At 43.6% G+C, this 15,051-nt stretch overlaps 1 protein-coding gene across 4 annotated transcripts in view; it reads left to right on the forward strand.

Moving 5' to 3' along the window:
* Positions 1-14,492, forward strand: part of DAB2 (DAB adaptor protein 2) — a 48,389-nt gene extending 33,897 nt beyond the window's left edge. For 3 of the 4 annotated variants that reach the window (XM_087815286.1, XM_016223828.2, XM_016223820.2), the window contains 6 exons: positions 3,955-4,608; positions 5,548-5,710; positions 9,534-10,166; positions 10,719-10,828; positions 11,423-11,493; positions 13,182-14,492. In XM_087815286.1, the coding sequence (XP_087671412.1) occupies positions 3,955-4,608; positions 5,548-5,710; positions 9,534-10,166; positions 10,719-10,828; positions 11,423-11,488 (1,626 nt within the window). In that variant the 3' untranslated portion in view covers positions 11,489-11,493; positions 13,182-14,492. The remainder of the gene's footprint in view (positions 1-3,954; positions 4,609-5,547; positions 5,711-9,533; positions 10,167-10,718; positions 10,829-11,422; positions 11,494-13,181) is intronic. The other variant, XM_016223836.2, reaches the window with a different exon arrangement.
* Positions 14,493-15,051: the final 559 nt, after the last annotated feature.

The raw sequence follows: 15,051 nt of genomic DNA on the forward strand, positions 1-15,051 counted from the left end.
TTTAACAGTTTCTTGAGTACCTGCTATTTGCCGGGCACAGCAGTGAGATGCACAATGTCACTGGCATCATGAAGTGTACTATCTAAGAGGCAGACTGACATTAAAGCCAATTATAAAGCTTACAAGTGGATGTTAATTATAGGGTGTTTATCTAGTTTTAGAGGGTGAGCTAACAGCTCTGAGTGAGTTTCTGGACTTGAACATAAAAGATGAGACATCAATAACCAGATAAAAAGGGCATCAGTATCTATCTAGAAGTCTTTTATATCAGGGAATTGTCAAGCAAGCCACAAATGTCATTGGAATTAACGCCACAGCAGATGGAGGACCTGGTAAGTCTCACTGACCCCAGAGTATTGCAGAGAATGCCAGGCCTGTGAAATTTCACCTAAAATGCTCAAGCCCAGGAGATGAGAAGGAGCAGGCCCTTCGTACACTCTTCTCACCCCCAGCCCTATGAGATTCACGCTGTGTCACAGCGTTATAGGCAGGGGCCGCGTACGCTCTTCTCACCCCAAACCCCATGAGATCCACACTGCGTCACAGTGCTATAGAGGCCCTAAAAAGCCTGCGATAGAGAAACCTGTCTCCTGTTCTTCTAGGAAGTGATTCCTAACTCACTCGTCACTAGAACCCTTTCATTCTTCACGTCTGTTACCATTCTAAGGATCAACTTTGTGAAATACTGGATTAGACAGCCCTGGAAGGTCCATTCCAGCTCTGAAGCCCTTCTGGCTCCAAGGCAACTTGACCCCCCCCCTCCATCCGATGCCCAAAGTAAATTGATGTCAGAATGATGTCCTTTCTAAGTATAACTGGTATTCACACAAGGTTATTGAAAGAGATCGAAGCACTCAAGCTATGAAGTAGAGTTGCCATGGGAGAGGCAAGGAAGCAGCGACTGCTTTGTCTGCTTCTGTAGCCTTCTAGAAAGTTCTGAAAAAGGAAATGAAAAGCAGCATGAGTAGTCCTGAGTCTTGTTGATATTAGACTTCATGCCTTCTATGAATTTTTGGTTTATGGAAATAAAATTCAGGTTTTAGTTAAACTAACAGTGAATTAAAGGAATAAATACCATCAAAGTAGATGGTATCTGATAAGTAAGAAAATCCTAACAGCGCTAATGGTGTGCTGGTCAGACTGCCAGCGTGTTCTTACAGACTGAGTTTATACTCATAGGTCACAAAATAGATTTATCTCTGCTAGATAAAACCAGCATGTTTTAAAATATTCAAATCTTACAGTAGTTGCACTGGAAGAGATGAAGAGAGGAAGAAATCTAAATTACTTAGACTTTATAGTCATGCTCTGCCACTCCCCCAACATTTCTACAGAATAGTTTTATGCATTTCAAATGAAGCTCATGTTGCAAACTAAGTAGCATTCCTTAGAACGTAATTTTTATTGGAAAACTGCTTGAACAATATTCTTCCATACTGGTCTCAAAAAAAAAACAACCACAAGGGAAAGAAAGACATGCTCGACCTTGAAAATGTTAACCATTCAAAAGCAGTGTTTTATGAGAAGAACATGAGACATGGTCCTCCACCAAGGGGGTTAAATCTGGTGCAGGGATGAGATCAGGGCACAGTGTTAAGTAAGATGCTGTGGGTGGGCAAAGGTGAAACTAAAATAGATCTATGGGAAAAGATTTTGTAAATGATATGAACTTGAGTTGGGTCTTTGAAGAGTGTAGGAAAATAGAGAGTAATTAGGCTAAAAGTAAACTGAGTCCCCTTGTGGGTCATTCTGAAAGTTTGGCTAATGAAGCTTATTTTAATACAGGGAATAGCAGGAAGACACCAAAAGCTTTGGTTAGGGAAGTCCAGGATTTGGCAGGCTGGGATGCTTAGGTGATATGGCTACCTGGAGAAGAGCTGGGCTGTGGAACTCAGTATTGAAAACCTTGTCTCTGTTCAGACACCCCTTTGGTTGCCTGGCGTCCCTCTTACTGGAGCTCCTTAAGAGCAGGGACTGCATTTCACTCCCGTGTCGCCAGTGCTTGTCTCCCAGGTCCCCCAGCGATGGCCGAGTGGATGCAGTATTGCCGTCCAACAAAGAATTCATGAAGCTCTGACTGAGGGGGTGGATGAGAAGTCTCGCATCTTCCATTTATAGCCTATGACCTAGACTCTTAATCTTGAATTAATAGCAGTTAATTCAGACCTGACCTGAGGAGAGCCTTATACATTTTACTTATAGGGTGACTATTCAGAAGTCTAACATTGTGGCTCCTGTTTGGTGTCCTAAGAACTTCTTCTGAAATCTTTGAAAAGGAGAACTCTGCCAACTGTGAATACCCAACTGTTCTAACCAGAGGTGGCTCATAATAAACGAATAAATATTGAAATCACAAGCTTTCGTAATACATTTTTTTCACACTTTTTGATTGTTAAAGATCCCTGCATTAGTCTTCCAATCTATTTCTTTGATTAAAAAAAATTTTTTTAATGACAAGTTCTTTCTTTTGACAGATTCTTCTGGTTATAAAAATAAAAGCTGGTTTTTAAAAATGTGTTTTTTAACTAATAGTAAAGGAAGCCAGAAGATAGAATACCAATTAGGTCTGATTTAGGGCCTTAACTTTCTAAAAATGTATTCTTTCCTCTTAAAAACCAAAGAGGCCTATTCAGGCCTCCTTTTTACATTTGAGAATTTTATATTCCCTTAATGATGTTTTTGACTCAAGGATCAAAATATTTAATGATCTCTTCAGGGTAATGCTTGAATTCCAATTTCCATGTCATAGGTGTTATATTGTTCATATTTCTCTATGGTTAGCATAGTTAAGTATTTAATGAATCAGTCAGTCAGGAGGAAGGTCTGTCAGTGTGACAGCTCCATCCCTGGTATATCCTAATTAGGTATAAAGACTTGCCAGATTGATCAAAGGGGCTGCTTTTGTGCTGACAGGGATGTCTTATCTAACAACTGAGAACCCAAATAATTAACATACCAGAAAATGATAAGGAATAGAATTTGTAGTTATGCATTTGGTGTGTCTTTCGAATTAGCTCTTAAATCCACATCTCCACCTTATACATCTTTTAAAGATTAGATTATACATAAATTAAAGATAAATTAAAGATTAGTTGAATTTATCCACTATATAGATGAGATTACTGTTACAACACAGAGAACTCTTAAGCTATATTATAAAAAATGCACAAATACGAGAGGTTAACGTGATATGTTAGATTATATCACTATTTTGGGTATCACTTTCTTAGAGAGACATAGACAAAGGGCGTGTTCAGAGGAGAGACGAAGATGAAGATGTGACAGGTCTAACTTGGCTAGCACTTTCGAAAAGATCCTTAAATATTTAAAAAGGCATACCTGACAGGCTGTGATGTGAGGGGAACCTCCCGCGAAGGAAAGACCGATTATAGGGAGATATACTTGACCTTAAACTTTATTACATCCAGAACTATAAAAAATGAATGTATTAGCCAGTAAATTTGCCCATTTAGAGGTGATGTCGCATGACTGGGGTATAGTACAGACTGGACATCAGGTAAGAAGCTGGGTGACACTTCTGAGATCTAGTCTTACTTTCAAGTCCTTATACTTAGATAATCACTCGGAGTGACTCACAGTCAATTAAATTCCCTTTAAGACTTTCAAACACTTGAATTGAGACAATGCCGATCATGAACTCAGCCAGTCTGTAAGGGTGAGCGGTGACATGAGTAAACAACAGTAAGGTTTCATTTAATAGGGGAACAGTGAAGTTGAGATGTAAATAAGTGGGCATGGGTTAGAGGAGGAGCTCTTCAGCTGATAAGTGCACTCACCGAGGTGGTGGGAGGAGGTCATGGTCAACGGTTTGTCAAGGTCAAAATCCAACGGGAATTCTGATAATCCTGGTCATCTGGTGTAGCTTTCTCATTTGAAGTCACAACATGGACTAACACTCTCTCTCTTTTTTTTTTTTCTTTCCAAATGTGATAGGAAAGCAAAGATATCCTGTTAGTGGATCTAAACTCTGAAATCAACACCAATCAGAACCCTTTAAGAGAAAATTCATTCCTAACAAACGGCATCACCTCCTCCTCTCTTCCTCGACCAAAGCCTCAGGCATCTTTCTTGCCCGAAAATGCCTTCTCTGCCAATCTCAATTTCTTTCCCACCCCTAATCCCGATCCTTTCCGCGATGATCCTTTCGCACAGCAAGACCAATCACCACCCTCTTCGTTTGATTCTGCTAAATCTCCAGATCAGAAGACAGAGAATTTGAGTGGCTTGCCTGCGCCGCTGAGTAACGGGCCCCTCAATGGGGATGTTGATTACTTTGGTCAGCAGTTTGACCAGATCTCTAACCGGACTGGCAAACAGGAGGCTCAGGCAGACCCGTGGCCCCTCTCGAGCGCACAAACCCAGGCAGCAGTGAGAACTCAGAACGGGGTGTCTGAAAGAGAACAGAACGGCTTCCATGTGAAACCCTCCCCGAACCCCTTTGTGGGAGGCCTTCCCAAAGGACCGCCCGTGCCAAATGGCGTCAAGCAGGACCTGGAAAGCTCTGTCCAGTCCCCCCCACATGACTCCATAGCCATTATCCCACCTCCACAAAGTACCAAACCGGGACGAGGCAGAAGGACAGCGAAGGTGAATCGTCTGACGCGTGGCCGCTGGCGGGATGCATGCTCGCTGTCCCAGGGTGGTGCGATGCCAGCTGTCTTGCTGCTGCTATTGTAGTGTCCGGTGTGGCCCTAAACTAGAAGGGGGGTGAGGCTCGTGGTCCCCCAGGAATCCCTTCCTCTAATCGCCACCCTTTCAAAGCTTCTCGCTCGGCGGTGTTTGCCACGCCCTGCTTTCCGTTTGCACGTCTTGTCTCTTGTTATTAACTAAACACGAGTTTTTTTCATTTTTAATGCTGCTTGCTTCTGTCCCTCTGGTAAGTTTGATGGTCACGTTCTGGGAGCGGAGGGCGAGGGCTCCTGTGATCCCCTGATACATACCTTCCCCCACTAGCGTGCCCGCACCCCCCCCCCCGTGGCGTTGCTGACCACGGTGGTGGTGTAAAATTCTGGAGTTTGTCTCCTCTAGTGAAAGTTGACTGAAGAATCCATCGTCTTAAAAGAAACGTCTGTTCTATTGCCACTTCATTCAAAAGCGATTGCCTTCAGTATTTTTTTATATCTCACTGGAATATGTAGGCTGGCCTAATGACTAGACTACTGCGTCAGTGTTATGCAGACTGATTCCGATCCACCAGATTGATCAAAAGCATTGATGCTCCTTATTTCTAGTTGTCCCTTCCCAGCTTCAAGCTTCCAGCTGATAAGGAGATCGGTGAGGCACGAGTGTGTAAATAAGTAAATTAGATTTCGCTTTGAGAGCCCAGGCCCAACATTCTGCCCATGGCGGGGACCCTTGTCTTTTTTTGTTTCGGTTGGTTGGCTCGTTTTCTGTAGTAGCCCGTCAGTAATGGGAAAAGTTTCTCCTCGTGTGGCTCCCGAATTTGAGGCACAGAGTAGGAGACTGAATGAAGCTGCCTTTCTCTCCTGCTGAGTAACTCCTTCATGTCCGCCTCTGCCCTGTCAGTCTCCAGCAAATGACTTGCTCACATCAGACATCTTTGCTCCTCCGGACTCAGAAGCTCCAGGCCAGACGTCACCTACGGGACAGTCTGCAGCCCCACAGACCAATCCTCTGGATCTCTTCAAGACCAGCGCTTCTGCCCCAGTGGGACCCCTCGCAGGACTAGGTAAGGGCCCGAGACCGAGTCAGGTTTGGCTCGGTTACTTTCACCCCTGGGACCACAGTGCATAGGAGGAAGGCACTTCATGTCCATAGAGGGCATAAAACTGGAGCTTCCTAGGGAGTCTTTCTCCCACTCTTACTTCTGTACAACCTCACTCCCATCTGGTACCCTTGAATGTAAATGAAATTTGGTGCCCTGAGGTGGAATGTGGGAAGAAATACATTTTCAGTATTGCACTTATTTGAACCAACTGGTAATGGCTTAGTAAAGACAAAGATGAGGGGTTCTGAAGCTCAGACCAGCTTCATTGGAGACATGGGGCTAAGATGATGGAGTCTGTATTGGAAAATTAACAATATGCATGTCTTCCATGTAAGTTGCCATTACTGGATCTAAGCCCTATCCCCTATTAAACTGATATCCCTCTCGGAAAGGATATGTACCCTGAGAGAGATGTAAGTAAAGTCTGAAGCAAGTGTAAGTCATAGAATGAAAGTCCTAGGTTCTGAGCCCAGCTCCGTCCCTACGCACCTGGTGGGTGAGGGACAGGCATATATTCTATCCGTCTTTGCATACTTAAGCCTTAGCAGCTCCTTGCCAATGTCTTGGCTGGCTGAGTGTCTTAATAGAATAAGAAGATAAATAATGAAAACCTAAAGCTGAAAAAGCACAGAGATAAGGGGAGAGGTGGGGCTTTATCAGATAACTAGGATGTGCTGGTGCTGTCACTCATAAATGTGTCATTAGTCTCATGTGAGCCACTGAGCCACTCTGTGGCAGGACGCTGGGGAAGGCCACGTGGCTGAGGGCTAGCCCTGCTCCACTTCACCCACAGCCTCTAGTTCCTTTCTGCCTCCGTGGTGCAGTCCTGCTGGGGATTCTCTTTGTGTTTCTGCTTCTTGGCACCACTAAGGGCTCCAAATAGACTTTGACCTGGGAGGTAGTGGAGAGTGGCTCCCTCCATCACTTTGTAAAAGTTGATCAGGGATCTTTCTCTGCCTCCTGCAGAGTCAGTCCTCAGGAACCTGTTTTGTTTTTTCTGTCTGCTATTTTCCTGCAAAGGAACATACTGTGGCTCTGTCCTGTTAAATCTGTTTAATCTTATCTGGAGTATGGTAGCAAAAGGAGAGTTGTTACCCAACTGCCAAACAGCTGAAATCCATGTGGAGGTGAGACGCCAGCTTGTCCCAGGGCTCTGCTTGCATTGGGACCCTCAAGAGACTGTCCCTGAGCTCTTTATGTCTCTTGGGGGCGCCCCCCTCTCCGCATCTCTCTTTTCCCTGCACCTCCAAGTGGAGCCGGTTGATACTTTTCCTTGCAGAAGAGTAGTGAGCTTGCAGGCAGTGCCTGAGACCAGATCCCATCACGGAGCTTTGTAGTCTAATAGCATGCCCCGAAGAATTTTTACAGCCAATATTTAGCAAGTCAGCCTGAAAATACAGCTGGACCCTATAACCGTTAATTTATTCAGACGAAGTGAAGCTTTTTGGCGAGGTGCCCCTGTGGAGGCCTTGGGGCATACAACTGCAGAATACTGATGATTCTTCCAAGTTTGGACATGGGACTCAAACTGAGCTCTACAGTATAGCCCCGTCCACTCGCAGGGATCCTCAGCCAAACCCTGGAAGGTTGGAGGTCCGGCTTCCGCTGGACCCAGCTGGGGGACTCGCTCCTCTGGAGAGCTGGGGGTGGGGAAAGGGGATTGTAAAAAGCTGAGCCTTCAGCTTTGACTGGCTACCCTGTGTTTGCATTAAGCATCAGAAGGTAATAAAATTAATTTTTTTACTAAAACTCTTTTTTTTTACCTCTTGCCTCTACTTTTTCCAGTGGGGCCTTAAATATCTTAGAAACACAGTGCATGGAATCTGGTAGATGGGAATGAAGACTGGCATAAGTATATACTGGGAAAGTCTTTATTTCCTGGCAAATTTCATATTTTTCTCTTTTCCCACCACTCCCACTAATAACATCTATGTCTAAAGCCACATACTTTCCAAAGGGAAGGCAAGTCACGCAACATGAAAGGTGATAAAATCTACCCAATTTTCACATCCAACTGGTGTAAATTATTGGTGACTCTGGGTTCAGTTAATAAAATTTAAATAATTTGTTTTAACATGCTAGAGATAACTTTTTTCAAATTCAACTCACTTGTACAAGCCTGTATTATACAATGTAAGAGAACTTTCCCTTCGGTTAGTTGTGAAAGGAATATGTATATACTTTAGTGTAAATGAAATCTAAAACTATATCGATAAAATAAGTATTTGAATTAACATTCCATTAAAAAAAAAAATTAGTCCTGCCTTTTGATGCCCAAGAGGCAGAACAGGAGGATCAGCTGCTGAGTGAGGAGCCATTATGCCTGAGTTTTAGTCTCTACTGTCACAAACTGTGACTGTCCCAATTTTAGTAATTAATATTCTTGTACCCAGTTTCCTCACCTCAAAAATAAGCATGTTAACTTAGTAAGATGACCTTTCCTGAAACCCACCGCTCTCCATGAGCATACCATCTGTGTCCATGGCAGATGGCTAGTGTTCATGTTGATAGAATTAAGTCAAGTACCACCAATCTCCAACACTAGGGAAATTCAAGATAGAATATCTTGCTACATAAACCCCTGAATACCATTTTCAAAACATTTTTCACTCTGGAAACAAAAACCTTCCTAACCCAAGTTTGAGAGCCTCAGTTTGGTTAGGACACTTTCATAATGAAAGAATGCTGTGCTCCAACGCTTAGAGCAAGTAGGTTTTGAGAGTGGAGCATCATTCATGAATAGATCTGTTAGTGGTGACAGTTTAACTGGGTCATCAATACACTTGGGAAGAGGCAGGAGAGAAAATGCCCTACGTATGTGAACAAGATGTAGGGAATGAGCTTCTCAAGAAGAGGGGGACAGATATTGGAGAGACCTGAATTTTAGTGGTTTCACTAATTCCTAATCAACGTGGCAGGGATGCAGGCCATGGGGTCATTCCCCACGGAGATCAGATCCCCAGACACAGGCCATTAGTTACTTGGGAAGTGGTTTTGCTTCACGGGGTCTTCTCTCCCTCCCCTCCTCTTTTGAATACTCTGTTCTAACTTCTGGCAAAGTTTCGTGAGTGACACATGGCAGGAAGTACTTTTATTTGAAACAGCTCCCCCAGGATAACCAGCCTCTCCTCCGTATTTATATAGAAAAATCGAAAACTATCGTGGCACCAGCCAAGTTTTATCACCCTTTTATAGGCTGTATCAACCTTGGCAGCATTTAAAAGCAAGGCAACTCTGAAATGGTTTCCTCAGGACACAAGCATGTTGAGGCCTCAAGCACATGCATGATAGCTGGTTTCCATAAGACCCAGACAGGAGCCAGCTGCCAAATGAAAAGATGGAGTCAATGACTCATTGTACCCCATGGATTATCTTAATTAACTACTTCATAAGCAGCATGGTCTGTATATGTAAATGTATACACTCAACAAATAAGTTAATCGTATCGATGGGCTCAGCTGTTGAAAATACATCAGTGTATGTAGGATAAGGGCCTGTTTTTTCATGAGTAGGCACTTATGGACTGTATTACCCTTTGCATGAGGTAAAGATGTGTGGTAGAAAGAAAGCTCCTAAGTGTCACCTGCATTTGGATGCCGGCTGTACTGTGTGAGCTAGTTGGTCTTCAGGTGAATCAAGCCTTCATTTCCATGTCAGCCTCAAGGCTGAAGGCCTTGGCCAAGTAGATGCTTTATAAATGCTTCCTGGAGAGTTGTGTTTTCTGAAACTCAAAACTCCTCTTCCAGCTTGTCTCCTGGTAAGTCCTTTCTCTCACTTCCTTCAGGTGGTGTACCAATCACCCCCCCTCAGGCAGGACCATGGAGCCCACCATCTCTAGTGTTCAACCAGCCCCCTTCCATGGTCCCAGGAGCCATGATGGGTGGTCAGCCTGCAGGATTCGGTCAGCCAATGGTGTTTACCACAAGCCCAGCGGTTGCAGGTTGGAACCAGCCTTCATCCTTTGCAGCCTCAAGTCCCCCTCCAACCCCTGTTGTTTGGGGCCCATCAGCCTCTGTGTCACCCAACACTTGGTCATCAACAAGCCCTTTGGGGAACCCTTTTCAGAGCAATATTTTTCCAGCTCCTGCTGTGTCTGCCCAGCCCCCTCCTATGCTGTCCTCTCTCCTGGTCACTCCCCCTCAACCACCTCCCAGAACTGGCCCCCCAAAGGACATCCCCACCGATGCCTTCGTTGCCTTGGACCCACTCGGGGATAAAGAAGTCAAGGAAGTGAAAGAAATGTTTAAGGACTTACAGCTGCGGCAGCCTCCGGTCGTGCCCGCGAGGAAGGGAGACCAGACTTCCTCCGGGACTTCGAGTGCCTTCTCCAGTTATTTCAACAGCAAAGTGGGCATCCCGCAAGAGAATGCAGACCATGATGACTTCGATGCGAATCAACTGTTGAAAAAGATCAACGGTAAGCTACCCGCTTCTCCATCTACTATACAAGTATTTCTGCTGCCATGTGGGCCCACAGAGTCCCTCAGAAGAACCCTCTCCTACCCACCAGTAGCCTAACTCTTGCTGTTTTTTTGTAATCAGTGGTTATGGAGACAACTTACCCATTTACCTTATGAAGCTAACTGTTCACCTTAGCTCCTTCTAAGGTCTGGCCCTATGCTGCCCTCTAGTGACAAATCTTAAAAGGGTTGCCAAGGGCTGTTGGCATTCAGTAGGGCCCTGGCACCTGGAGGGCTATACAATAGTCTGAACCAGGCTCCCTGGCCTTCAGCGAGGGAATTCCGAATCTCTTCCACTTCAAGGAAATAAATATGCATGGCGTCTTCTTCTGAGGAGAGATGAACTTGCCCGTAATCATTGCTAGTCCTACTATTTGGTGGTAATTTTGTTCCATTGATGTAAATTTCTAAAGTCTGGAACTTACTTTCTAATATGAGCCTGACTGGGGACTTCTGTCTATATTTGGGGAAAGTTTGTCTACTGACGACTTGGGTTTTTCACCTTCTAGAACCACCAAAGCCAGCTCCCAGACAAGGTGCCCCGCCAGTTACCAAATCTTCTGACAATGCATTTGAGAACCCTTTCTCTAAAAATTCTTTCAGTTCGTCACAAGCCTCTGTAAGTATCAAGTGCTGCAAGCTGTTGCTACCAACCAAAGTGTGTGCCACATAGAGCTACTGCCTCCCAGTTAACCTTGCTTGTAGCTGTAACAACTCTTTGCTGGTAAAGGACGTTTGAATAAGGTTCATCATTAGGAACCAGCACAGTGTAAACATCAGCTCAAACTGGGGAAAGATGATTTTTGCAGGGATGACTATTCGGAACTTAAAAAAAATGAATGTCATATAGAAAAAGCCCTTTGTATCTCACTGAACCTGGCTCATGAAAGCATTTGGGGAGAAAATCGAATTGAAATACTATCTTTTTAAAAAAATCTGTCAAAGATTTAAGTTCATGATTTCCCAGCCTTGATTCTTTAGCTCATTAAAAAAAATACTTCCCATCCTGGGGAGGCAAACATAATTGACCTGAATCTTGGTTTTGATGGAAATAATAAATACACACCACCAGTTACAAGCTGGTGAACACAAATCATTGTAGACCCTTCTGGGACTTAAATGATTTTTTTAAAGAAATTAGAGAAGTCTTAAGGATAGATTTTTTTTTATAACTGTAATGATAGTTACTGACTGGTTGGTTGTATCTCCATAGGTGGCTCTTCCTCAACCCACATCTCCTGATGTATATAAGGACGCTTTCGGAAGTCCTTTTGCCTAACTTCTGTAAGTAGGGTGGGGGGGGTGAGGGTGAAATTTTAATTTTAGAATTGGGAGGAGGTTCAATCTCGGTCATTTAGGAATAATAGACATGGAAATCTCTCCTTGGCTACTTTGATAGTGACTAGGCTGGGCGTCTAAGAAGAGAATTCTTAGGTGTATCAAAAACAGGTATATGGATTTCTGTTGTATCTTGTGTTTTTGATATTTCAGTTTTGTATGGAAGTAAAACACAGCGTAACGCATAACAGCTTTCTAGTTTTTTGTTCTTTTACCTTCATATTTAAGTGATTGCAAAGCATCCTGGTAATTACTTGGTTCCTAGAGAATAGCCATTTTCCACCTTTTCTATCTCATAGCACAAATGAACTACTTACTCAAATTCTGCTGCACATCAAAGAAATATGTTTTTTGCTGATCTGACAAAAAAATAGGTATAATTTTGATTCCTTCACACTGGATGGCTATCGTTGTGGTGGCTGTTGTCTTTTTTTTTTTTAATTTGACGATCCAAGGGAGAAGAGGTCAGTGCCTCTGACTCAATAGTGTTGCATGTTTTAGGAATTCTTGCCGCACGCCGGTTGAAAATCACTGCTCTAGAAGGTTCAAAATCTGTGCACCTTCTGAAGCCACCAAGCAGATCAGCTGAAAAGACGATGCTCAGGACACTCTGCCTCCCAAATGAGTACTTATTTCTTTGTGAGGGCCTTCAAAGTTAGTCTGAAATAGTCTGATGGCATTAAATCCCAAAGTGGTGACAGCTGCTGCTACCTCTTTCAAGAGCAGTGTCAAGTGCAGAGTTTGCTGGTGCTTCTTCCTGCTAGTGGGTTGCACCCGAAGTGAGTTATTGGTGTAACCACCTTAAATTGAGGTCCTGGGAGGGCTCAGCATGACCCCTTCTTTCTCTACAGTGAGTGGAAGCAGCTTTGATTGACTTTAGAAGATTGAAGTTCGTGGAGGAAAGGAAGCTTATCTGCATTTTAGAGGGGGTGGGCCATAGCTGGTTGTGAGAACAAGAGAAAGAGTGGAAAGAGCCGTCTTCAATCTGAGGACAATAAGATTGAGTTTATTTGCAATTCGGATCATTTTCCTCAACACATTTCTGCAACCACGGTGTTTCCTAAAGTGCTTTTTCATAAAATCTGCTTCGGAGAACTGGGTGAGATTACTGAAATCTCCAGGGCCCCACCCCAGCCCTGGTGCTGAGGAGGAAAGCTTGGTTTTAGCGAGCTTCCAGGCGATTTCTAATGCTAACGGCAGTGGAATGGACTGAAGGGCTAGAAGTCTCAGCAGAGACCCACCCTCACTCTCCTCCCCAGAAGAGGCATTGAACAGGTAGCAGAAAATAAACTACGCTAGGACTGTGGGAGGATTGTTTGCACTAAATTGAGTGGACTGGAGTTTTCTCTGGAGGCCTCTGTTGCTTTAGGTCATGAAGGAAGGATAACCTTGGTCAACCTGTTCAACTTACAGATTGGGAGGGGAGGTAGCCAGGGAGAAAATAGCTGATATTACTCACCACTTGTGTTAGTCACTTCATTACAGGTCCTACATTTATTATCTCATTTAATCCTCTTGCATCAGCCCTAGGAGATATTATTACTGGCATTTTAAATAATGACTTGATATTTAATACATTGGTATTCAATCCAAAATTCTAACCACAGGTTTTTTTCTTCCCCACACTCCACTAGGAACTTGGCTTGCTGACTATCCAGAGGAACAGAAAGGTTGGCCTAAGTAGTCAAGGACAAAGCTGACAGCCAGACAAGTCCTGACCTCCGCCCTTGTTCCAGCTTTGACATATTACCTGTTGCCTTATTTCTTGCTGCCTCTCCCACTTGTAAAATGTTTCTCACTTTCTGTTTAGGTTCAAGCTAAACTGAATCTATGGCTTTAAATAAATTAAGAACCTAAACTCTCTAGCTTAAATAGAAATGAAGTAGTTTCCCTACCTGAACCCCTTGCCTGTTGCGTCCCTGAAACCTTCTAGAACATTCTACCATACGCGCTCTGGTTGGGCGATGCGGCCACCCCTACGATCAGACTGCTTTGAATAAATTTTAAAATCCTTCCTGTTCAAGGCTGTGTCGGGGTTCTGTTTTAGAGAATAAAGCCTGGGACCTTTATCCTTTCTGTGGAACCCGGGGCCATCCTCCTGAGCCAAAGTTCCAGGAGAGCAGTTAATGTTGAAGAAAACCTGAACTCAACTCAGCAATGAAGAGCAGCACATCACAAAGTTAAATGTGATTGTGCCAAACATATTAGGTGCTTATCTGGGGTCACACTAGACCTTTCTCAAGTAACTGGAAAACTTTCTTGAAGCCACAATCTCATAGTAAGTTGGAAGATAAATAGGAAAAAAAAAAACAAACAAACCCTGCGGAACAATTATTTGCTCCTATCATTGGAAATCTAATGTCTGAAATAGTTTTTGTCCTCATAACCTTGGAAAATTGCCTGGTTCATTTTCAGTCCTATTGTTAGCACAATTCTAAAGGGTTTATTCTGGCCAAAATGAGTTTTGTTGGCTTATGTTGGGTTTTTAATGTTGTCTCTTGACCCCAAATGCTCAGGTTCCTGTGGGTGTTAATCAACCACATACAGTGTAACCTTTCAGTAGAAGATGAGGGTGACTGCTCACGACCTAAACAAGGTGATGGCCTCATGAACCTGTCGATTAGCCCCAGCTAGCCCAAGCTCAAGTCCTGTGGTTTTATGTTTAATGGTAATAGCTCATCATATTTGGCATAATTTTCCATCCTGCTTCCTACTCCGTCATTGTAAACACAGACTTGAAATAGTATTTTATATGTCCAAATACCTAAATGTGCTAAACTGGAGGCAATTGTTTCTAGGTAGTTGAATTTTTGAAAGTAGAAAAATTTTTTGAAAGTGATGATCAGACTCTGAATTGTTTTATACATACCTGTTTTCTTGTGCACTTTTCTGTATGCAAATAAAAGCTATAAATTTACTCATTTCAATAAACTGGAATGGCAGAATCTCATGTGTTACCATCAGTTTATTCTAACACATAACCCCTGTTTTGTGTTGTTGTGTTAGGGTCAAGGTATAAAACATACCTGTCTGAGGCGAGGAAATGCTGTAATGCGTTGTGGACAGTCACAGAGATGAAGAGAGAGTGGAAACGCATTCAATAGGACCATGAGTAAGTTATTGGCTGACACCTTTCAGTGCCTCACTCTCCTCTCTCAGACCTGCACCCCCCTTCCTGGGAGTTTGATGTGAGTCCAGTGGAAAAGCCCTATACCAACCTCAGCTGATGTCAGGAATAAAAATCATTCCATGGTGAACTCTTGCTTCACACCTTTTCCTCTTTGCCGGCTCTAGTTCTTGTTTGACCTCACCAGGACGACACTGCTCTGGCCCAGGCTGGTGCAGGCCATTCAGGAGAGCTTCTGTGTGAGGTGGGCTGGCCGGTGACCAGACATCTTTAGCACTAGGACACTCTCAAACACTCTAACACTCTTAACATTAGGACGCTCTTAACACTAGCACACTCTTAACCTTTAAAAGACGGCATTTAAAAGACAGCATTAT

The sequence above is a fragment of the Miniopterus natalensis genome, chromosome 3, assembly GCF_054644295.1.
Source record: "Miniopterus natalensis isolate mMinNat1 chromosome 3, mMinNat1.hap1, whole genome shotgun sequence".
NCBI lineage: Eukaryota > Metazoa > Chordata > Mammalia > Chiroptera > Miniopteridae > Miniopterus > Miniopterus natalensis.